This window comes from Adiantum capillus-veneris, chromosome 16 (assembly GCF_014529385.1).
Source record: "Adiantum capillus-veneris isolate H3 chromosome 16, ASM1452938v2, whole genome shotgun sequence".
Taxonomy (NCBI): domain Eukaryota; kingdom Viridiplantae; phylum Streptophyta; class Polypodiopsida; order Polypodiales; family Pteridaceae; genus Adiantum; species Adiantum capillus-veneris.
The window spans coordinates 139,687,756-139,712,257 of record NC_140946.1 but is presented as its reverse complement, the minus strand read 5'-3'; the positions used below and the strand labels follow the sequence as shown (position 1 = coordinate 139,712,257).

The window sequence follows — 24,502 nt, the reverse complement described above, 5'->3', positions numbered from 1 at the left end:
TGGCTAGACCATCCACAGGTTATATGCCAGGGAATGTGTTCGGGACAATGCAAACAGGCATGGGTAACCCTATGTACGCGAACATGGGTGTTCAACCAGGTTTTCAAGGTGCCTATGGCCAGTTTCGAGTGCTTGGAACACAATTTGGTATGGTTGGTTTTTCGCAGCCATACGTACAAAATGCAGATATGACAGGGAAAACAGTTGATGCGAGTGCTGGAATGCACACTCATGGAGCACCACTGTTACAAGCACCTGTTTATGATAATGTGGCTCCTTTGAGTCAGCTTAAGGATTACAAGGATAGACCTAAAGAGTGGGTATCATCAAATACTCATTAGGCCAGAAGATGTCCATAAGACTGCGTTCAGGACAACATTTGGTCTCTATGAGTTTCTTGTTACGCCATTTGGTCTCACAAATGCTCTTGCCATGTTTAATAGAATGATGGACAAAATTTTTAGACCACATAGAAACTTCGTGGGTACCTTCTTTGATGACATGATTGTCTATTCGAAGTCCGAAGAGGAGCATAGGGATCACTTGACTGCAGTTTTCAATGAGTTACGTAAGAACAGGCTACTCATTAATGCGAAGAAGAGTGAATTCTTTTTGCAAGAGATTCACTTCCTTGGGCACATTGTTTCAAAGGATAGGGTACGCATGGATCCCGCTAAAGTGGAAGCAATTAGGTCATGGCCAGACTTGAAGTCCGTACATGACATTCGAAGCTTTCTAGGCTTATGTTCCTACTACAGGAGGTTCATCCGAAATTTTGCTGAGATTGCTTCTCCACTCCATGCACTACAAGGAAAAGGAGTTACTTTCAAGTGGACAGCCAAGGAAATTTTAGCGTTCAAACACTTGAAAGAGAAGCTGACTTCAGATCCGGTAATCATTTTTCCAGATTTTTCGAAACCTTTTGTGGTTCAGTGTGATGCGTGTGGCCATAGTCTTGGTGCAGTTCTAATGCAGAATGGCCGAGTAGTCGCATATGAGAGTAGAATTCTTTTGAAGACTGAAAGGAACTTGCAAGTCTATAAGAAAGAATTGTTGGCAGTAATTCATGCTCTCACTAGTTGGAAACACTATCTGCTAGGGGCTGATTTTGTTGTCCAAACGGATCATCAAACCTTGCGATATTTTCTCACACAGACGAAGTTGTCTGAGAAGCACATGCGATGGGCAAACATCTTGTCAATGTTCCATTTTCAGATTGTGCATGTGCAAGGGAAAAAGAACGTGGTGGCTGATGCGTTGTCACGAAAGCCCCAAATTTCAGCGGTGTCAATTCCGTACCATTGTGAACTAGACGAAATGAAGACACAATATGCTGAAGATTGAGATTTTGCAAGGATCTATGACCAGCTTGTTGATGGGCAACATCATGAGCACTATATGCTTAAGAATGACTTTCTCATGATGCATGGAAAGTTATGCGTTACTAAACAGTTACGGCCAAAGATTTTGATGGAAATTTATGCTCCACCTTATGCTGGGCATCGTGGAATTGATGCGACAGTGAAAGGGGTTGAGGCATTCTTCTATTGGTCAGCTTTGCGTCAAGATGTTGACACATTTGTAAGATCATGCTTAGTATGCCAAAAAGTCAAATTTGACAGACAAAAGCAACCGGGATTGTTGCAGCCATTGCCGATCCCAGATAGGCCATGTGGAAAGCATAGCAATGGACTTTATCTTTGATCTTCCAAGGACGCAAACATGCAATGATGGGATTTGGACTATCATTTGTAGGTTCAGTAAGCAGGCCCATTTCATTCCTGTGAGGAAGAAGATAAAGCCAGAACACATGGTCAAGATATTCATGAGCAATATCTTTAAATATCACGGGATGTCTCAGTCAATTGTCAGTGACAGGGATCCACGTATAACGAGTCTTTTCTGGAAGGCATTGTTTGAGAACATGGGCACTACGCTAAAGTTCTCTTCTTCGTTTCATCCGCAAACTGATGGACAGTCAGAAGAGGCAAATTCTACTGTTCTGGACCTGCTCAAATGTTATGTGTCAGAGCACAAGGCAACTTGGGAACACCATCTTCCATTGGTTGAATATGCTTACAATAACACTGTGCATACGTCAACAGGTAAGGCACCATTTGAGATAGTGGAAGGAGGAAAGAAAGTCCTGCCCATTTTGCAAACTAAGGACAAGATTTTTGAGGCAGACAAGTATGTGCAAGATATGGATGAAACATACAGGAAGATAAAGATTGCTCTTGAGAAGACTCAAGCTAAGCAAAAGAAAGCTGCTGATCGTCACCGTCGTGAACTTGTATTTTCACTTGGTGATTGGGTGCTTTTGCGCTTTGAAAAGGCCAGGTTAAGGAAAAGGAAAGGCAAGGAATGCTTGTTTCCTAAGCTCAGTATGCGATATTATGGTCCTTTTCAGATTTCAGAAAAGATCAGCGATGTAGCTTACAAGTTAAAGCTACCAGAAGGCTGGAAAATACATAATGCTTTTCATGTCAGCCTTCTAAGACCCTTTGTTGGTAATGTGCCAGAGAATATGCTTGATGAGGAACAACCCGAAGTGGAAGAATTGGATGAAATCCTTGTTCTTGAACAGATATTGGCACATAAAGAAAGAAAGGTTAGAGGAAAGGTTGCAAGACGCTATTTGGTGAAGTTCAAGAACTATCCATCATTGGATGCCAAATGGATGGAAGAGTGTGAATTGCTTGATTCACCTCAGCTATTGCAATTGTATCTTGAAGCCTTTCAGATGGAACCCACAGTGACTTGATGTAGACTTTTTGGAGCAAGGCAAGAGCATGGTTCATGATGCTCAAGAGAGTAGTTAAGAAATTGTATCTACTCTTTCCATACAGAATTTAGCTAGAGAAGTTTGTGCTTCAGAGTACACTAGAAGGCTTCTATGCTTGATATATGTGTCGTAGCCAGGTTGGTGGGATTGTTTAATCGTCCAATGCTACATTTCCGGAAGCATGTATATCTTGGATTCCCATCATAGAATATGTGTGATATCAACAGATACCGCATGTATTATTGGCATGCAAGCGAGGTCGCTTGCAGTATTTCAAGGGTGGGGTGTGTCACCAGGAGGTGTATTTTTCCTGTTGCCTTCCGTAAATAAGTACTAGATTTTTTAATTTATTTTTATTTTTACTTGTTTCCTCGGGACCCTTGAAAAGGTGCAAGTGGACATTGCATGGCCAGTGTGAAACGGCTGCGGCCGAATAGGTTTCTCACATCGGGAGTCTGAGACTGGTCGGGCGAGTTAGCACTGAATTCTGATGAGTATGGAAGCCTGTGTGTGCCAAATGAAGTGTGGGCCACTCGGAAAGTCACTTATAACTTTATAAGTCAGTGGGAACTAGAGAATTAACTCAAAAGGGGCAAACTGGACACATGGTAGCTTCTGGGAAGTTTGCTACTTCCAGCTGAAGAGGGGGCGCCCAATTTGAGAGAGGAGGCTGATTTTTGATCATAAGTGAGCTACAGTGTGTGTGTGAGTAGTGGGTGCAGGTCTACAGCTTTAATGGAAAGCTTGCCTTCTCCTCTGTCTCATGTAGCGCGATGACTTGCTCTCGTGCATCTCTCTCTCCCCTTTGGCACATATGGTAATGCCCCACTAGCAGGGTAGTTTTCGTACGTCGAACGGAACCTCTCGTTCCGTCCGGCCGGACCCGTCCCGTCCCGTTCGTTCCGTTCGTTCCGTCCGGCCTGTTTTTTTCGGCAGTTTATGACCGTTGGCAGCATTTTGACCGTTTTGCAACGTCCAGTTTATAGGCCTTTTGGAGCCGTTTGCGGGCAGTTTTGAAGCCAAATGCCATGCTTATTGCCCATGGGCCATTGGCACATTGCCATGCTTATTGCCCAAGGGCCAATGCCCATTGCTCAAATGTCAAGCCTCACATGCTCTTCCTCTCCTATTTAAGCAACCCTTCCCCTTTGTTATCCAACACAACCTACAACTACAAGCTACAAGCTTTAGCCCTAAGCCTCTCAATGCTCTACCCTCTCATCTCCATGTGCTTCCATTGAAGCTTCAAGCTCTCAAGCTCTCGAGTCTCCATTGGGTCTACCATCTCTCTCCTTCAAGGTCCCTTGGGTGACACCGTGACGGGTCTCTCCTTCAAGCTTCCTTGGGTCTCTCTCTCTCTCTCTCTAATCTATTGATACATCGTACATCATACTAGTAGCTACTAGCTACATACTACATAATGCCGCCTCCTCTTCATGAAGCCTTTGAGAAGCATTGCCGATATTTTGAGCGGGTGGGGGGCAAGCAAAACTCTTGCAAGTGGTGGTGCAAATATTGCCCAAAAGCTATGACCTCTTCCGTCACCCGTCTCATCATCCACTTGACAAAGATAGGAGGACAAGTGGGGCCATGTCCTAATATCCCCGAAGATATCCTTGCGGAATGCAAGAGAAAGTATCTTCCATTGAAGACACGCAAGGGTAGAGTCACCTCGGATGAGTTCGTGTCGCCGGATGTTGATAGCTCTGATTCGGAGGAAGAGGCCTCTCCAACTATGTCCATGGCTACCGGTGCCACCGCGGCCTCATGTGATGGTAGTAACTCCTCCAAGAAGTCCAAGAAATCCAAGGGGTCTTCAAGTGATGGTGGCCGGCCTCTGAAGACGGCAAAGCAAACTTCTCTTGCGAAATCGGTGGGTGGATGCTCCGGCCCCTTGTCTTTCCTCAAGGAGAGACAAAGAATCGCGGAAATAGAGATTGCCCGCACGGTGATTGAATGCAATCTCTCCTTCAACATTCTTCGGTTGGAGCGATGGAAGAGGATGATCATAGCAATTGCGGTGGTTGGTCCATGCGAAGGGTGGACGGGTGTGTCATACCATGACATGAGAACAAAGAAGCTTGATGAAGAGAGGGCAAGGATTGACAAGTCACTTGAGCCCGTACGTGCGGGTTGGGCAAAGTATGGATGCTCTATCCTCTCCGACGGATGGAGCGACCGCAAGAAGAGGGGCATCATCAACATTCTTGTTTCTTGTCCTCTTGGCACGTACTTCTTACGGGCGGTGGATGCGGGTTCGAGAGGGAAGAAAGTGACCGGGGCATTCATTTGGAAGCACATTCGCCAAGCCATTCTTGAGGTAAAACCGTAAATCGAGCCTTTATGTCTTGAGCAATTGCCAATGAGTCCTATGTTTTAATTTTTAAGTTTTAACTCTTCTTGTCACAAATGCCTCTTGTGTAGGTTGGTGCGGAGCATGTCGTGCAAGTGATTACCGACAATGCTTCAAATTGCAAGGCAATGAGTAAGAGGCTAGAGAAGGAATTTCCATCCATAGTATGGACTCCATGTGCCTCTCATTGCCTTGACCTTCTCTTTGAAGACATAGGGGAGCTAGGTTGGGTGAAAGATATCCTCAACCAAGCACTCTCCATCATCAATTTCATCAATGGCAAAGTGAGGGTGCTTGCCATTTACCGCACCTACTCCGACCTTGAGTTGAAGAAGCCATCGGCCACTCGCTTTGCCGCCATGTGGCTACTTTTAGAGCGGCTCTATGATGTGCAAAACAAAATACAAAAGACCATGGTCTCCGATGAGTTTAAGGAGTGGATGAATGGAGAGTCCGCCGCTTCCCAACAAGATGCAAAAGCCATCCAACGGCTTTGCTTGCGGGAGGAGTTTTGGCAAGAAATTAAGGGTCTTGTCGTTGCGATCTTGCCCTTGTACAAGGCTCTCCGCATGACCGACATGGAAGGGGCAACTATTGGGCTTCTATGGCACTTCATGGAGGAAGCTTACAAGGAGATTGAGAAGTCTACAATCCTAGATGGGGCTCCCGATGGAACACGGTATAACTACATATTTATTATTACATATGTCATTCTCTATATATTTAAATTCTACATGCTTGTTTCTCTACTTAGTACATTTCCTCTCTCTTCTTGTAGTGATTACCTCGAGGACTCTCCCAAGAGAGACGACATTCTCCTCCTAATCACAAAGCGGTGGGATTGGATGAAGAGACCTATCCATTACTTTGTGGCTCTCTTGCATCCGGCTTACAAGAAGCCCGAACTCTTTGCAAATCAAGAGCTTATTGAGGAGCGCAACAATTACCTCTTTAAGGTGCTAAAAGAAGAGGACATTGGAGCATTTCTCCAAGAGGTAATCAACTATAGCGACCAACGAGGCACCGCATTTACTTCCAACTTGTGTTGGAAGCGGCAATCCTTGGTGAAGCCTTTATTTTGGTGGGAGAGCTTTGGCTATCAATTACCTACTCTCAAACGACTCGCTTTGAGGGTTCTTGGCCAAGTAAGCGACAAGCCTCAACCTTTTACATTTTATGCTTAATCTCTTCAACTATTGTCTCTTATAGCTTATGCCTCTCTTGATGTGTTTTAGGATTGCTCATCGGGAGCATGTGAGCGTAATTGGTCCGCATACTCTCTCATCCACACCAAAATCCGAAACAAGCTCTCAACGAAGCAATTAGAGCGACTTATCTATTGTCGCTCCAATTTACGCATGTTGCGCTCTATGCATGAGATGCCTATGGCTCGACAGGTATAAATTATAAATTATAATCACTACTCACTCCATTTTCTATACTTTAGAGTCTAGTCTTTAATTAGTTTGAATATACTAATTATGTTTTCATTGTCCAATGTTGTAAATGTCAAATAGGTCAACGTGGATGAGCTCACACTTACCATTGACACTCTAAAGAGTGTCAATAAAGAGCAAGACCCTGAGGAGCAAATGATTTTTCGTGAGCTCTACTTGGAGCTTGAGGAGATTGATCGCCGGGTTTCTCGCACACGATCACGCAAGAAGGTCGTCATCCATGGAGTTACATCGGCTACAAGAGACAGAGGTGCCAGGGCTACAAGAGGTAGAGGCAAAGCATCAACAACACCCACGGAGGCTCCTAGGACCTATGTGCGGCGAGGCTCCGGAAGCGGCTCTTGTGCGGCGGCCATCACTATGGAGGATAGAGAGCCTCGAGAGCCAGAGTATGATGATGAAGGCAACCTCATTAGTGATGGAGATTATGAGCTGTCATCCTTCAACTCTTGTGAGGAAGAGGATGATGTTGATGAGCAAGGCTCAGAAGAGGAAGATGAGGAAGATGATGAGAGCACTAGTGACTAGTGACTTTACTATTTAGTCTCTCTATTATGGTGTGTCACTTTTTGAGTACTTTGTAGCCTCCACTTGGTCTCTACTTATCAAATTTCAATGATCATTTTGGTTTATGTAATGCTCATTCTCTTTAGTCTTTGAGTCTTGACTCTTTACATTGTACTATGTACTATGTAGTATTGTAACTACTAACTTGTAATCTATACAAATGTCAAGTTTCTATAAGTAAGTATTAAGGCCTAAGCCTTAGGCCCTTAGACTTGAGAATTATTTGTTTTTTTAAATTTGAACGTACATAACGTCATCGTACGTCATAATTTTTTTTAGTTCGTTTAGTACCGCACATCATCGTACGCGTACAAAATGTACGGGACCGTACGAGACTACTATGCCCACTAGTTGGGCTACTCAGATGAACATGTACAGTTCTGGGGGTTTATGCGCGTTTGCCAAGGCAAGAGCCTTTTGAATAGGAACCGGATTAGGTAATTGCTAATCCCTCACAGGTACGCACAGTTCCATCGCGAAAGATTGCGAGTTCGGAGAGTTTTCTCGCGTGAAAACTCGTCCAATTCACAGGGGAACTGTCCCATTGTGTGCGGGAGCCCTTGGGACACGCGTATGCATGTTCGCTCCGCTAAAAACGATCCGAAACAGCGAATTACAGCCTGCTGTGTTTTTCTGCAGGTTTAGGGTTTTGCACCTAAACTGCAAGGGAACACCGGGGGAGCCTCGTGAGAGCCTTGGGATGTGTGTACAGGCTTTTGGGCACCCGACAGTGAAAAACAGGGAATTACAGCCCGCTGAATTTCTGTGACAGCTCACCAGAAAGCTTCCAGATAGCGAGGGAATCCGTCCTAGATAGGTGCTTTTGACCTACAGGGGTTTTTGCGCCATTATGTTGCCAAAATCAGGTCGAAAACCTGTGTTTTCAGCCCTCGCCAGGTTTGTACAGCTTTGTGAAAGCTTGTGCGAAGTGGTCGGATCGTCTACCTTAATTTGAATAAAGAAATACCGAAAGGGGCGCCAGTCTTTGGGGCCTACAGGGTGTCGGCTCGTGTGCGCAGTGACATTCTAGTCGCTGGACGCAAATGTGTTCTCTTCCCTGCTCAGTGCTTTGTGTAAAGTTAACAGGTAATTGAAATAGTACCGCCCTCTACGTTGTACAGGCCGGTTATAGAAAGTGCACAAAAATGTGCCACTTGGCGCGTTTACAAGCCATTTCCCGTTTCTTGGTTGCCGCCTAAAAATCTCCTGACTGGTTGCCCAGTTGACTTTGCGGTAGAGTTCTAAAATGTTCTCCTTGTCATTTCGAAGGTAATGACGCGAACACATTTGGCCCAAAATAGCAGTTCCCTAATTTTTAGGAGATGCTTCCGTTGGGCTCTCACTGGTCTTCTGACCATCTATCCCCATTGGGACTGCATTCAAAAATGCAATGTGGCCCAATTGTCAGGTATTTTCTTTTGGTGATCCAACCTTGGCTTTATGCCTTTATTGAGTTCACTTCCTAGTATCCACCAACTTGCTAAGTGCGACGGGAGGACCTACATGATCTTGACCTGAGCCTAGACACCCTCTTCTATACGAGTTCCAGTGCCGACCCACTTCCCGTCTGCGGGTGAAACTACCGTTCACATTGGCCATACAATGTTTGACCATTTGCAACTTTAAAAAGAGGGTCTCAAATAAAACAAACATCATTGGAAAGAAACCAACAACTAAGGTTAGCAGTTGTCACTTCCTCGTGACATAGTTAACAGTTGCCACGTCCTCGTGACACCGTCACCCACCTTGTGACGCATGAGGAATACTCATGGCCTAGTCCTTTCCTACCGAACTTACGGCACAATCTCCTTCGCGATGCTGTATGTCACCCATTCTATGACGCATCAGAGATGTCCGTTCCTGGATGGTCGAATACTTCTTCCCGATGCTCCCTGTCACCCATCCAATGTGACGCATCAAAAGTACCCGTTCTTGGTGGTCTTACAGATATTCGTGTTCACAGTGCTCCTGTTATTTCTTTGAATGATGCACTACAAATACTTTGTACTCGGATGTCTCCAGTGAGAAAACCTTCTCACTTGAAATTCCAATAATTCATATAGAATTTTTTTTCCTGGTGTACAAAGCTAGAAAACCCTCACTTATAAATCCAATAATTCATTTAGAATTATTTTTTAGTCAGATAAAGCCAATTTAGCAACACTTTTGCCCACCTCATGTTGATTGGCCTACCTCTAAGTGCAAGGTCCGCTCTCAATGAGTGGAAAAGAGGAACGAGGGGAGGTTGGACAAGCCCTTCTTTTCTGGGTTACCTGCCACTCTTCAAAAACACAAATTAGGGATCGACATGCAAGTGGTCTTGGGTTATGTGCGACCACAACAAGCAAAAATAATTCTTGTGGTTCGTTGTGCTTCTTTCCTTGAGTGATGATACCGAACACTGCCAAGAGCTCTGATACCAATGTAATGTGCAACAGAAGTGAATGATGGTGTAAGCTCAGGATGAGTGAACAATGAGTTCCTTTTACTTTAGAGGAAGGGAGAGCCTTCCTTTCTTAGGGAGAGTGATTGTGCAATGCCCAAAACAAGAGAGTGGAAAGTTGTGAGTGCAAAGTGCATGAGTGTATGAGTGCTAGAGAGAGAGAGAGAGAGAGAGAGAGAGAGAGAGAGAGAGAGAGAGAGAGAGAAAAGAGACGACACTAGACGGGGTCCCAAACTTCCCTCCAAGGCCCCCCCCCTCTATTGCTAGAGAGGTATTTGCTTTAGATTGCACAAAGGTCTGGTACAATGCTTCTAGATGCTGTGGTACTTGACGAGAGCGATGTCGACGTCGATGACGACGACGACGACGACGACGACGACGACGAAGACGGTGATGTCGACAATGATGAAGACTGAGGGCTAAAAATGAAAAACGCTAGGTTGAAGGCTGGCTGAAAACTGAGCGTTGTCCTAGGGCTGAGTTCTGCAATTGTGCTGGCGACGATGATGGTGATGACGGCGCCAACGAGGCTATGCAAAAACGCTGGTGGCTGAAATCTGAAAAACGCTGCAGGAATCTGAAAACGCTGGCTGAATCTGATGGCGATAGTGGATTCCGGCGAGGATTTGGTACGTGAGTGGTGTGGTATTGCGAAGCTAAGGGCTGATCTACTGATGCAAAAACGCTAGGGGTAGAAATCTGAAAACGCTAATGCTCTGTCAGCAAAAACGCTAGATCTTGCTGCTTGCTTGAGAAAACACCAGGATGCTCGGTGTCACGTGACACATCCCAACCCTATGTGTCCGTGGACAAGCTACACCATAACAGGGTTTCCGTCAAGTCCAGTCAAGTTAGATTAGAAGTGATCTGGCACTTTTGTGAGCCTATTCGTAGACCGTGCATGCCCTTCGTAGACCGTGCATGCCGTCACTTAGCATCAGTTAGGGGAATTTTCCAGTGCATTTAGTCTATTTTCCTAATTATTGAGATTTTCACATATTATTTTTAAGTGACTTTCCAACAAAAGTAGGTAGGGCAATTTTGCTAAGTTAATATATAAGCAAACCCAAGTTAGCACTTTCTGGCAGAAGAGGCAGCAGGAGCTACCCGCTCAACAGGCAACTTCTTAGCAGTACCCCCCCTCAGCACCTAGCATTTTCTAGCAGTACCATCGCTAACCTTCCAGCAGCCTTGGCGATTCCTACCACATCAGATTCCCCCGCATTTCCCCCCTTGCATGATCGCCCAAAGCACCCTCAGCCCAGCGTTTTTCATTGCAAAAACGCCAGACCTTCATCAGCGTTTTCCATAGCAAAAACGCCAGCAGGATCTCAACTTTCCCAACGTTTTTCAGCATGGACAAAAACGCAGATTTCAGCCATTGGAAAACGCAGGTTTTCAACAGTTAGCAAAGTAGCAGATTCACCCCAAGTTGGTTGCAGATGCTCCCCCATTTTCAGCCATCAAAACGCAGCCAAAACAGTGATTTTCAGCCACCGGAACAGTCCCGAAAAACAGCAGATAGAAGACTACAGATTTCAGCCATCGAGTCGTCGTCGTCACCACCGTCGTCATCATCGGCATAGTCCAAGTTGCATCAGTCCATTGCATACGCATTGTACACCTTTGTGCAATCAAAGTAGACCACTCTCGCCGACGAGAGTGGGGCCTTTGGAGGAGGGTTTTACAACCTCTCGGTGTCGTATCTCTTCTCTCTCCTTCTCTCAGTCTCATTCATTTGCAGGCACAACATCCACTCACTTTGTTCGTGATCATAGCACTCTACAAGACGGAAAGCTCTCTCTTTCCCTAAGAACTAAAAGGAACCTTGAGCAATAAAGATCACTAATCTTGAGAAAATACAACATTCATTCCGCTGCACCTTACATTGGTATCAGAGCTTTGGAAGCGTTCTGCATTACTCAAGGAAAGAACCACAAGAACCACAATAATTTTTTTGCTTGTTGCGATCGCACGAACCCAAGTTTACTTGGGCGTGGCGATTCCTAATCGTGTTTTGTTGAAGAGTGACAGGAATCCCAAAAAAGAAGGGCTTGTCCAGCCTCCCCTTGTGTCTCTTTTCACTCATTGAGAGCGGACCATGCACTTAGCGGCCGGCCAATCGACGTGAGGTGGGAAAAAGCAACCTTGGTGTGAGCGCAAGGCCGCCAAGGGGTGCGTCCGCAGAAAAGAGTAGAACTCGGGTGAAGAGAAGATCTTTCTCAACGCGATTTGCAAGCGAAAGAAAACCTCAAGAACCCCAAGAACCCAAGACCCTCAAGAACCTCAAGAACCCAAGATTCTCACAAATCAAGGACCTCAAGAACCTCAAGACCCTCAAGAACCCAAGTTCCTCGCGAGCTTAAGACCCCAAGATCATAGTGCATGGTCGTCACCCGAAGCGGAATGGATACTTCGCATACAAGTGATGAGCATGAGAGAGGCGACGGAGACTCGTCCCCACCCGACGATGATTTCTTCAACCCTCCCCCTTCGCCATCTACGTCAGACCCTATGGAGGCAATGATCAAGCAGATCATGGCCATGATGGATAAACAGGAAGACAAGCGCCTTGCTTTAGAACGCGAGCACGACGAAAGAAACGCAAGATTGGCCGCACAATAAGAAGAAAATCGACTTGCTCTCGAACGCGAGCGCGCTGAACGAAAAGAACGCAAAGCAAAAAGGGACGCCGAGCGTGAAGCTCAAAGGGAGCTTCGCAATCAAGAATTTATTGCCAAAGTCCTAGCCTTGAAGACCGAACCACCCAGAGATCGTGGGAGTTCGTTAAGTGGCGCAAGCCACGATGCGGATTCCAACCATCCAGTTACAGAAAAGTTGATTTTCAGTAAGTATGACGGTAAGATGGATGCTACAATTATTCATTCTTGGTTGCATCAATTTAATGCTTATTTTGCGACAACTAAGAAGACAGGAAATAGCAAAGTATTGACGGCAGCTATGTACCTTGCCAGTGATGCCATTAATTGGTACCACTCATGGCAAGAGGCACAACTAGCCGCGCACGTAGAGGCAGCCGACAATCTCACGCCCCTCTTTTAGTTGGGCTGATTTCCAAGACAAGCTCAAGGCGCAGTTTATGCCACCTCAGTACCTTGCATGATTGAAGGACGATTGGCGCGCTCTCAAGCAAAATGGTATGCCGGTTATGTCTTTCTCTAATCGTGTTTTGCAGCTAGGCACCCAACTACGCATGTCGGATGATGAGCGCAAAGAGGCTTTTCTCTTTGGATTGGATGAGTATATCAAGTACGATGTCGAGGTATTCGATCGAATCGATCTCAACAAGGCGGTAGCGATTGCTCTCACACAGGAGATGAAGCACAACAAGGGAAAGCCTAAGGAGAACAAGACTTCCACAAGTACCTCGCAGACTTCTCAGAACCCTCAGAACGGTAAGAATGATAACTCTTCTCACCAATCTTCCAATAGTATCTCATCAAAGAATTCTTCCAATGAATCTAAGGGTAAGGCTAACACAATTGCTAAACCTAAGCTTACTCCATATGAAAAAGTAGCACAAGGAATTGTAGGAGGTTACATCACTTCGGAAGAACAAAGCACTTATTCTAAGGAAGGTCGTTGTTTTCATTGTCACATTAAGTGTCACATAAAAAGAACACGTCCTAAGCTTGAATCGAATGAATCTAAAGAACCCACAGAACCCACTACATCTGTCAATGCAATGAATGATAACATGATTGTGCCCAAAGTTTCTCAAGACCCTCCCATTGATGATTCTCTCATTAAGTGTTATGGTCGTACGTCGGGGCACTATTTTGTCATATTGTTTGACCCAGGTAGTATGCATGATGTGATCAGTTCCTCTCTTGTTGAGAGAGCCCGTCTCGAAGTTAGTCCGAGATCTCCTATCGAGGTCTCTGGCTTTCGTCCTGGTATGGACGCTCTCATCATCGAGGAATGCCTTGATGTGTTATTTGCAATTAAACAGACTGCCTTCACTAGAAGATTTGTTGTTTCTCCTCTCTCAGGATGCGATATGATTTTGGGCATTCGATGGTTTCGTGATAATGACGCTCTCATGGATTTTCTGACTAACACGATCACTCTCAATGCCAAAAGTGATTCTCCTATTGTCATTCATGGAGAGGACATTGCTCATTCTCCATCTCTCATTGCTAATATGCAAGACAAGATGGACAAGATTTAGGAGAAGGAGACTCTCTCAGTCTCTTTTTCTCCATAGCATGACACACAGGATTTGCATGATTATGAGAAGCATGATGATTTGAATGATAATGATTTGCATGATGATTTGGATGACAAAGACAAGCATGATGACTTGCACGAAGATGATGTGATTGTTCACAAGGATGATGTGTTAGTTGATGCTTTTTTTAGCGAAGCTAACCTCGTTGTAGATTCAATCAATCACCAAGACTCGATCTTGGCTTTCGAGTCGAGGTCCACAGATCCCTCACAAGAAGATTCGATAGATCACGAAGAAGCGATCTTGGCTCTCGAGCCTTGGTCCAAAGAACCCTCATAGGAAGTGTTATGTGTTCGCATGATTGATAGCACGCATTGTTCGAGTGTTTCATTCGTGAAGGTTTCCTGTATTTTAGTCAACATCGTTATGTGATCCCTTTTACTAGGCATGACATATTGTATGTTGAGCACGTTTCTATCATGGATGAGCACGAATGTATGCGGATTGTTCATGAAAAGTTGAAAAGTTTGTATGTGAGGGAGTCACATTCCATGTCTCTTCCTTGGCATGACACAGTTTCCGAAAGAGCACATGATTGTATGAGCACCAAGCATGGGCATTTCCATTGTGATTTTCCACAGTTGATTGATTTCGATCAAACAGAAAAGATTCGAGCGTATTGTTTGCATGTGTTTGATGAATGGGTTGTCACTCCGTCTCTATGTTCATCTACATTGCATCCACAGTCTTTAGAGAAGACAAGATTTTTTTCCTTCACTTTACATGGAATGGGTATGTTCATGGTTTTGTGTTGGAGATGGTTTCAAGAATTTTCAGCCATGGAGATTCTTGAAGACGAAAGAAGCCGGACTCTAGACGAAGTTGAAGCAAGAAAGGAGATTCTGGAGACTTTGTGTCGCTTTCGGCGTGGCCCAAAGAAGCAAGTGTTGCAGACCTTTATGAAGTTCAAGTACCGCACGACCCACACATCAGAGCGGGCCGGCGAAGAGTCCCTTCAGGGATTTTGGATGCTGTTGGCGATCTCCCTCGACGCCATACAGTTCGGTACCAGCACCTCACTTTGAAAAGGAGGGGATGTCACGTGACACATCCCAACCCTATGTGTCCGTGGACAAGCTACACCATAACAGGGTTTCCGTCAAGTCCACTCAAGTTAGATTAGAAGTGAGCTGGTACTTTTGTGAGTCTATTCGTAGATCGTGCATGCCCAGTCACTTAGCATAGATGCATATCCTCCGGTTGCACACAGCATGATCATTGGAATTCCCATCAGAATCCATTAGCATCAGTTAGGGGAATTTTCCAGTGCTATTTTCCTATTTATTGGGATTTTCACTTACTATTTTTAAGTGACTTTCCAACAAAAGTAGGTAGGGCAATTTTGCTAAGTTAATATATAAGCAAACCCAAGTTAGCACTTTTTGGCAGAAGAGGTAGCAGGAGCTTCCCGCTCAACAGGCAACTTCTAAGCAGTACCCCCCCTCAGCACCTAGCATTTTCTAGCAGTACCATCGCCAACCTTCCAGCAGCCTTGGCGATTCCTACCACATCAGATTCCCCGCATTTCCCCCCTTGCATGATCGCCCAAACCACCCTCAGCCCAACGTTTTTCATTGCAAAAACGCCAAACCTTCATCAGCGTTTTCCATAGCAAAAACGCTAGCAGGATCTCAGCTTTCCCAGTGTTTTTCAGCATGGACAAAAACGCAGATTTCAGCCATTGGAAAACGCAGGTTTTCAACAGTTAGCAAAGTAGCAGATTCACCCCAAGTTGGTTGCAGATGCTCCCCCATTTTCAGCCATCAAAACGCAGCCAAAACAGTGATTTTCAGCCACCAAAACAGTCCCGAAAAACAACAGATAGAAGACTACAGATTTCAGCCATCGAGTCGTCGTCGTCACCACCGTCATCATCATCGGCATAGTCCAAGTTGCATCAGTCCATTGCATACGCATTGTACACCTTTGTGCAATCAAAGTAGACCACTCTCGCCGACGAGAGTGGGGCCTTTGGAGGAGGGTTTTACAACCTCTCGGTGTCGTATCTCTTCTCTCTCCTTCTCTCAGTCTCATTCATTTGCACGCACAACATCCACTCACTTTGTTCGTGATCATAGCACTCTACAAGACGGAAAGCTCTCTCTTTCCCTAAGAACTAAAAGGAACCTTGAGCAATAAAGATCATTAATCTTGAGAAAATACAACATTCATTCCGCTACACCTTACACTCGGTCTTGAGGGACACTGCTTGTCTGTACTCCCTCGTCTTCTTCAACCTGTGTCTTCTGCCTCTTCATGGCGCCCCATGGGCCACTTATATAGGTGCATCTGTCTGGGTCGAGCAAAGCTCCCCATGACTTGGCATAAAAAAGTCACTTATTAATAATTTAAGTGAAAAAGGTGGTTCATGTGCACTTTGGCAAAAAAGGGGTTCTGCATTGTAAAATGCTCATGCTGGGTATTGAAGGTAATGCTAGTGATTATGGGTTGTGCAATTAGAGGGTATGCAACTACTCTAAGTGCTTGGACATGCACCTCACAAGGGTACCAAAACACTTCCTAGGCTACCTTAACCCTAGAAGTAGGAATAGCTTGTCACATGCACATAGGGTTGCACGTGATAGAAGAAGAGATAGAGATATCTTTATTGTCATTTACTTTTTTTTTCCCTCTTTTCTTTTCTTGAGTCCCTTGCTTTTATAGTTTTATGAGTTCTTTATTCCCTCTTATAATTTGTGAGTTCAGACTATTTTGAACTTAAGAAGGTATATATCTTTATTGTCATTTAGAAGAGAGCGAGCGTTTTCTTTTTCTTGGCCTTTGCTCTTGGTTCTGATCTGGAGATCCCTTGTGCACTTGGACACCTCCTTGCTCGTTTTTATCTCGCTGGTTGTTACCTCCAACAACGTTTTCCTGACGCCCATCGACATCCTTCTCTTGGGGCTTCTTGAGACCGTCCAAAACCTTCTGGACATCTTACAAAGTAAGGAGTTGCTACAACTTTGCAAGTTGAGCTTGTACTTGCTAAAGCTCTTCTTCAGTGGTCCTCCCTTGACTTGTTATGGCTCTTTGTGTATCTTTTCAGAATCGTCCTCCTTTGCAGAGAAGGAGAGATGACCTGTCTCTAATACCACTGTCACAAACGGGAGCGTAAACGAACAATTAATAGGCTGAAAATAAATAGAATCTGAGAGAGAGAGAGAAGATCGACATAGTATTGGGGATGGCCTCGTTTCCTTCATTAAAAGAGAATCTATATTAATGGGGAGAATCTCTTTACAAACACAAGAACCGGAGTAAACCCCTCCATTCTAAATCTTGGACTTGATGGCCGTTTCCTTCCCTTAAGGAGCTCGAGAGAGTAGCTCTTTACTTAGCAATCCTTTGGTTTGCTCTCAGAGCACTAGAGCTCTGCAAATGGTCTCGGATTCCGTTTCTAGAATCCCTCTAGCGTAGGCCGAAGCCTCCTTCCTCTGTTCTTAGAGGTCGAGACCTGCAAAACATGAACACAATAACCAACGTTGGTAGAACTCATATACAAATCATCACCCATTGCTCCCAGCATGGAAAGCAATCTCTGATTGCAGACTCGAGCGAGAACTTGTTGGGTAGTCGCAGTAGAATCTCATCGGCTTCTTCTCACAGCAGGGGCGCCTTGAGTCTGGGACCACAGATTGCGGTGGGGGGTGTCAGCTTGCTTTTATAGGCACTGGAGGCCTGCGAGAATAGAGGCCAATATTAGGCATGTTGCTTTTTTAGAGAGAGGGGCTCAAAATAGCAGAGATCGCTGGCTGCCTGCTGAGAATAGGATGGGGACGATTCTGCCAAATTTAGCAGCCAAGAGGGGGTGCCTAGAAATGAAATGAAATGAAATGTTATATTAACGTCTTCAAAAGGCCACAATGACCTATGAGACCAAAAAGTTACAATTGGTGAATCTGATATCATGTCTAGAGAAGAGGCTTGATGCCTTAGAGTGCATGCCAAGAAAGGGGGGAGAGGTCGACTGGCTGCCAGAATTAGACAGAAGAGTGGATGCCCAGAGTTGGGGTGTGTGTCTGCAGTTGGCTGAGTGGGCGGCCCGGCAAATTTAAAAATGGTATGAACAATGCAATGTTTGGATTGATAAATTTGCAATCTCATGCACAGATTAGGTTTAAATTTACAATGCAATCTCCCCAGGTGTCCGTGGATGCAATCTCATGCACAAATGTGATGCAAACATAGACTCCTACGGGAAAATATCCGCTTTCCTGGAAAGCACTCAAAAAGCAACTAGATAGACAAGCCAAGCTCGAGAAAGCTTCAATTAACTCTAATCAGAAGAAAGTGATAGCCCTAGGGCTCTTATATACTTCTCATAGAAAGTTGCTTGACCCAGCCCAAATAAATCATGTCAAATACATAAAATAAATAGACTAAAAACTAAGAAGTGGGCACGTTCACATGAGATGCATAATTTTAACAATCTGGATTGAGTTAGTTCACACTCTTTGCAGGCTTCTCCAAGGTAGCAAAGGAGCTTCACCACACTTTCTTCAGACGCTGGGCACACACCACTACGTTCCTCAAGAGTGTCATTGGGCAGGATTACTTGGCACTATTCTCGGCTGCCCCGGTTCACTCTCTGACTCCTACAGACAACCTTGAGCTTGGAGTCCTTGTACATATATTTTGATTTGTATGGCTCCTTGTGGGCAGGCTGACCCGATCATCCTCAAGGGCCCACGGTACTAAGTAATACAAACTTCTCTTTGTTGCAATAAAGCTTTTGCGGGACTTTTTGGGATTTCTCCATCCAATCTAGAATAATATGCATCTAGTGGGAACTGTTAACACAGTTGCACGTGTGCATCTGCTTTTACCTTTCTTCTTATGTCTTATGATATGCCAGGATGCCAACATGTGAGATTGACCTTCATGCTCCCAAAAGCATGTTTCCAAAAGCTCACATGCTAACATTAACAATACTGGTCCTTTTGCCAACTCACTTGTGTTGCCTTGAAAGACAGTAGATGCCTATTGGCTCTCAACCCTTGTCATTGATTTTGATCTTCTCTTTGGTCTCCACCATTATTATGCACTTAAGTTCCGTAAGAGCCACATGTGAATGTGATGATATAGCCGTACAGGTTTTTAGAAAAAGAAAAGTGAACTCATTTTTTTTTGCCAGGATGTTCTTTTATTTACTGGCGGAGAGGATCGTACTATTAGGGCCTGGGATACGCGGACTGCAGAGCTTGCTTTTGCAGTGATGAATGCTCACACAAACAGAGTAAGAGGGCTTTGTGTGTGGGCTGTAGATAAAGCATCAGAGACTGTGGCTTACAAAGTAGCCAGTGCTTCCTCGGATGGTTCTGTACGTGTCTGGGACACACGTCTGATTAAGAATGGAGATGATTCAAGCCCTGTTATGGAGGCAGAAACCAAAGCTCGGCTTACTTGCCTTGTGGCATGCTCAGTGAAAAGTAAATCTTCACCTTCTTCTTCATAAATCCATTTACCATTTTCTGCCTCCTAATTTTCATCTGCTTGACCTCAGAAAGCATGGTCGAGTCACGGAAAGATAATGATAATATGGATGCAGTGTATGCATCGGTGACTGATGATATCACCCCAGCTAGCACACAAACAATTCGTCTTGGAGGTGAAACAACCAAGCGAGGTACTTCCACAAATGGTGAAGTATCGGATAAGCACACAAGAAGGAAAAAGTTGAAGAAAGCAAGCCCAAAAAGCTAAGGAACAAAAATCCAAATACCCCATAATGGTGGCTGTCAGTAGCGTCTTCTGTTTTTTTGAGCCCTCAGGACACCTCGTTATCCTTCTGTGCTAGCTTTTTTGTACTGGAAGTATGGCCAACAATGTTTTTGTTTCTGGTATCGCAACCACGTTCAAATGGGTTGCTAAATACTCTTTTAGGTGCCCACTCTACTTGGATTGGAGTGGTCATATGAAGGTGCTGATGAGTTGTTCGTTGGGTTGCAGTATAGTACAAATGCTTCAGGAACTCTCTTATGCATCTAACTATTGCAGAGAGCTCCTCCTGAACTTTAGAATGTGTAAAGTACTGAGTAGTTCTTTTGTTTACTGTCATGACAAATTACATTCTTGCATATTCTCGCCCTCCATTGAAGGCCCCTGGTTTTGGTTTCTTTTGTACTGGTTTATGATGTGATAGAGGCAATACAACGAGTTTGCTCGACATAGAACTGAAGCGATCAACGATACCTCTCCCAACATTCAATGGTCTTATACTCTGGTGTTCATGTTCCATGTTGAAATGACGGGGAGAATATTTGAAGTAAATCAAACTTAGAAGACGCAAATCAAGTGGTGCTCACTTGTTTTGCTTGAAGTGCTCGTGCAGGAAACAGATATTAATGTGTGTGAATTGTGGTATTTCTATGGTTTTTAATTCGATGACAGATTGTGTTAGTGGTGCCTCTGCTGCCCATCTCATGGTGTTGAGCTGGTGTACATCCATCAGATAGATACACACTGGTGCGTGTGCACACATCTGAGAGAGAGAGAATTTGGTTGGCCACCTTTTCATCCTCATAGGGGTTCTAGGCACATTTAGGGTTTGTACCTGGCATTGTGTCCATTTCTAATTTTGCCCTATTAATGGGTTTTTGGCTGTGGTTTGGTGTGTTTTTAGAGGTTTGCCGGACCTGCTTCTGGCACACTTTTTATGTATTGCCAAGGTTCATTCATTGGACATCCATTGTATTGTACCGTCATTTGGAGTTTTTAAATTGCTGGCTTCACCATCTGTCTGTCATGTTCTCTAGCATGGCTTTGCTTTTCTCACTTCGGTTGCACACTCTGGTAGGGAGGGAGGCAGGGGAAGGGTGGCACATTTTGTTTCTTTGTTTTGTACTTGCACATGTTTCCCGGGGTGAGCGCTTAGTACTAGGATATGTAGCAATAGCACTTATTACTAGAATATGTAGCGATAACTTATGCCAGAAAAGCACTGTGATGTCAATGAAATATTTTGCGGATTTTGAGGGTCACTTGGTGATTCTTGTGTGGTGGAAATTATGTCACATGATCATATAAGACATGAATGGGAGGATGTGATGGAGCAGAAAACAAAAGGAATGTGCCTAATGATGCTCAGCTTTTCACTGTTGAGAAATAAATGGTGAATGTGAGCTCGAGTTGCAGTTTCGAGGTCTACTTTGTACCCCTGTATTTCAACGGTAGATGAAGCATTCGCTTTGAAGGCGACATTTTGGCTGGTCTTGCATATTTGAGAGAATCTCTGAATGAGCTCTCCATTTCAAGCTCTCCTTTTATCTCTTTGAACCAAGCTTCCTTCTCTGGGTTTCATATTCGATGAAAGGGTTTGATGAAGCTTCTCTATATTGTGAGTGTGTGTGTGGCACGCGATTGTGTGCATACATGAATTTGTGCTTGTTTGTTGTGTGCATGAGTGAGTGGGTGAGTGTGTGAAAAAACAAGGTGCACAGTCCTTTTTTTTACACTTAAACAATTTGAAAGCAGTGCAAAATCCCATCCTTTTGTTTGTCTGGTTTACTTACAAAAAAACATGCCTACCACGTTATTTCAAAAGAAGAAAAGAAGGGTATAAAATTTTGCATAAAACTATTAAATATAGATTTATAGCAGCTAGAAGGGAAACTGGGTTGGGCAAAAGAGCAGGAATCCTCATGAAGCCCTGAGCCATAATATCTATGCTGCAAGAGTGTAATAGGCATTTGAAAGCACCCCCAAGAACAACACCACCACTGATCGAAAATCTTGTTGGATGTTCCAATCATCACAAAATAAAATCAAAATTTACAATGGGCATTGCATCCTTGATTATGCTCACCTGTTTTGTGTGTATTATTGTGAGCGTTACATGCAATTGTTTGACCTCGATTTGTTTCTAGTTGCTACAGTTCTAGGGCTTTGGGTACTGAAAACTTATGCAAAAGCATGTCTTCTTGCCTATCTTTTTTGTGATCACATGACATTCACCTCCAATAGCTGAAAATTGATTGTGATGGACTAGTAGACTACTTTATCAACACTGTCCTAATTAATTGAAGGATGTTGCTTTGGTTATGACCATATTATCCTTTGTGTATATAGATCAATTGGATTGAGAAGTCTTGAATGGTCGCTATGGCTTGGGTCACCTCTTAAAACTCAAAAGTATTGAGTCCTCCAAATAAATCCCTGGTGGGGTTGCTAGACAGCACCCATCAAGCCAAATGCTGATATAACATTGTGATCAAGCCAAATTTTGGTAGCCTCCCTCTGAAGTTTGTGACTTCTTAGATGTCTAAAGGTTTGAGAGAGACAACAACTCTTCTACATGCAACCAATTGTCAAATATATGACCATGCTTTATACAAATCATCTTATCTCCATACTAGAAGGTCTCCTTTGTGTAGAGCTAGTTAGGTGCTTGCAAAATAGGTAATGCTAACCTATTCTCCCAACCTCTGCTCAACTCAACTTTGTGCACCTTTGTGAAATCACCTTTGTGTAGAGCTAGACACGTGCTTGCAAAATAGGTAATGCTAACCTGTTCTCCCAACCTCTACTCAACTCAACTTTGTGCACCTTTGTGAAATCCCCTAGACTTTCAAAACACCAAAGGCCATTTGATGGGGAACTCTAGCTTGAGAAGTGCACGTGCGTGCATGCGGGGAAGGGGGAGAAGTAGGAGCACATAGGTTTTGGGTGGAGCACAATGACGATAAGAATTTCCTTGCACTCTCTATTCTATTGCATTTCAATGAATAAGGTTAACGATTAGAGATGGGTTAGTAGTGGACGTTCTACTTGTTGGCCTGACTCCAACAATCTCTTACTTGAAGGCCAACGTGGCCAAAGTGGCCTATGTATGTACAACTTGTACAACTTGTACAACCGTGAAGCATTCCAATGGCTTCACCCTACACCTATCATCTCAATGCAATGTGAAAATTGATATGAGGCTAGGTTCTTTATGAGAGCATCTGTTGGGTTGTCATCTGTATGAACCTTGACTAGCTCATGCGCTTCTAGCCAGTATGTTCCGTATCACATACTGGGTTGTCATCTATATGAACCTTGACTAGCTCATGCGCTTGCTAGCTAGTATGTTCCGTATCACATGATATCTCACCTCTATGTGTTTTGAGTTGGAGTGAAACATGGGGTTCTTTGCTAATGCAATAACACTCTGACTATCACAATGTAGCACTAGAGTCTAATAGATGCCAAGGTCTCCCACGAGATGAGCTAATCATACAACTTCCTTGCTAGCACTAGAAATTGTAACATACTCATAACTCAAAACACTAAGGTATTCTCCAAACTTAAACTTATCTAGTCCACTAAAATCTCAATCACATAACCAATCATGACTTATCTAGTCCATTGAAACTCAGTCACATGACTTATCTAGTCCATTAAAACTCAATCACATGACTTAACCAGTCATGACTCATCCAATCCACCAAAAACTCACTTACATGACTTACCCAGTCAAAGATTCTTTTTGAAGAAAAACAACTCAATCTCCTATTCACAAAGTCATCAAAATTACATATAGGGGACTAAAAAAAATTTTCAATGAAAAAATATAATAGAGATTTCAACCATAACTGTGATAGCCTCTGTGGTGGAAGACGAAGTGCAATTCTAGAGACATAATCTCCATGACATGGTTGCTCCAACAAGTAGGAATACATAGCCAGATATGGATCTTCATCTATCCACACAACCCGCATAGTCCGTATCTATGTAATCCACTATGGATACATCACTATTCCCAAAGCATAAGCACTTGCTTGCTGTATTGTTAAGGTATCTCAAAATGTGCTTCATTGCTTTCCAGTGCTTCTTGCCAGGATTGTCCATAAATCTACTAACCACTTCCACTAAAAATGCAACGTCTAGTCAGGTGGCTACCATGGCATACATAAGATTGCCTACTACTAAAGAATATGGCACCTTTGTGATTTTCACTTTCTCAGCATCAGACTGGGGAGAATCATTCTTGCTAAGCTTTGCATATGCTTGCATTGGAGTACTCAATGTTTCCTTCCCTCCCCTATATGTTAAAAAGGGGGAAGACCTTGTGGATATATGTTTCCTGAAATAAACAGTCGAAACTCTGGCGAAATTTTCCCAGGAGTTTTATGCGCATCATTTATGCGATCTAGGTAGAGATTGCGGGTTGCACTCAGCATTTGCGTGCGATGTTCTCTGCAGGTGGGGGATTTGTGCGTGTGTACGCATCGATACCGCACAGCGTGGGCTTGGTGATTAGCTCACAATTTGATAGGCGTGCAGTTATCTTGGCACACTCACAGAAGTGAATATTGTGATGTATGCTTGTGTGGCTACGAGCTAGGTAGCCGGATTCGAGCACTAATGGCTTGAGGTTTTTCAGCAGGTTTCAGCTACAGGTTTACAAGTTACAGGTAGGTTTGAGGGCTTATTTGGGCGCTGAATTTTCAGCCATTGTTTCCTCTTTGCAGGTGTCCATGTATGGCTCAATTGTAGGTTGATCTGGGACACGTTTGTGACTTGTTTATGCAGCTGTTTTAAGAGCTGAATTTTGGGGCTGTTTTGGGGCTGATTTGCAGCCATATTTTATAGCCATACAGGAGCTTGGTTTACTCTACAGGATCCTCGTACACTTTGCATTTGGGATTTGAATCATTGCCATTTG

The 24,502-nt window shown here is 44.0% G+C and overlaps 3 protein-coding genes across 3 annotated transcripts in view; all 3 read left to right on the top strand.

The window, feature by feature from the left end:
* The window catches only part of LOC147439960 (uncharacterized), a 57,203-nt gene extending 37,269 nt beyond the window's left edge, over nt 1-19,934 (top strand). Inside the window, exons 2-3 of the mRNA XM_086485673.1 lie at nt 18,992-19,286; nt 19,361-19,934. Of these exons, the coding sequence (XP_086341799.1) occupies nt 18,992-19,286; nt 19,361-19,560 (495 nt within the window). The 3' untranslated portion in view covers nt 19,561-19,934. The remainder of the gene's footprint in view (nt 1-18,991; nt 19,287-19,360) is intronic.
* LOC147439962 (uncharacterized) lies at nt 2,847-5,169 on the top strand. The gene has a single exon (XM_086484436.1). The coding sequence runs from the start codon at nt 4,206-4,208 to the stop codon at nt 5,115-5,117; it is 912 nt and encodes a 303-aa protein (XP_086340562.1). The 5' UTR covers nt 2,847-4,205; the 3' UTR covers nt 5,118-5,169.
* On the top strand, nt 5,257-7,223 carry LOC147439961 (uncharacterized). The gene is made up of 4 exons (XM_086484437.1): nt 5,257-5,817; nt 5,917-6,283; nt 6,374-6,535; nt 6,656-7,223. The coding sequence occupies exons 1-4, from the start codon at nt 5,267-5,269 to the stop codon at nt 7,121-7,123; spliced, it is 1,548 nt and encodes a 515-aa protein (XP_086340563.1). The 5' UTR covers nt 5,257-5,266; the 3' UTR covers nt 7,124-7,223.
* Nucleotides 19,935-24,502: the final 4,568 nt, after the last annotated feature.

Coding starts and splice junctions, on each gene's coding strand:
- LOC147439962 (XM_086484436.1), top strand. CDS start 4,206: ATGCCGCCTCCTCTTCATGAAGCCTTTGAGAAGCATTGCCGATATTTT.
- LOC147439961 (XM_086484437.1), top strand. CDS start 5,267: ATGAGTAAGAGGCTAGAGAAGGAATTTCCATCCATAGTATGGACTCCA. Junction 6,284..6,373: donor CTTTGAGGGTTCTTGGCCAA/GTAAGCGACAAG, acceptor GATGTGTTTTAG/GATTGCTCATCGGGAGCATG. Junction 6,536..6,655: donor AGATGCCTATGGCTCGACAG/GTATAAATTATA, acceptor AATGTCAAATAG/GTCAACGTGGATGAGCTCAC.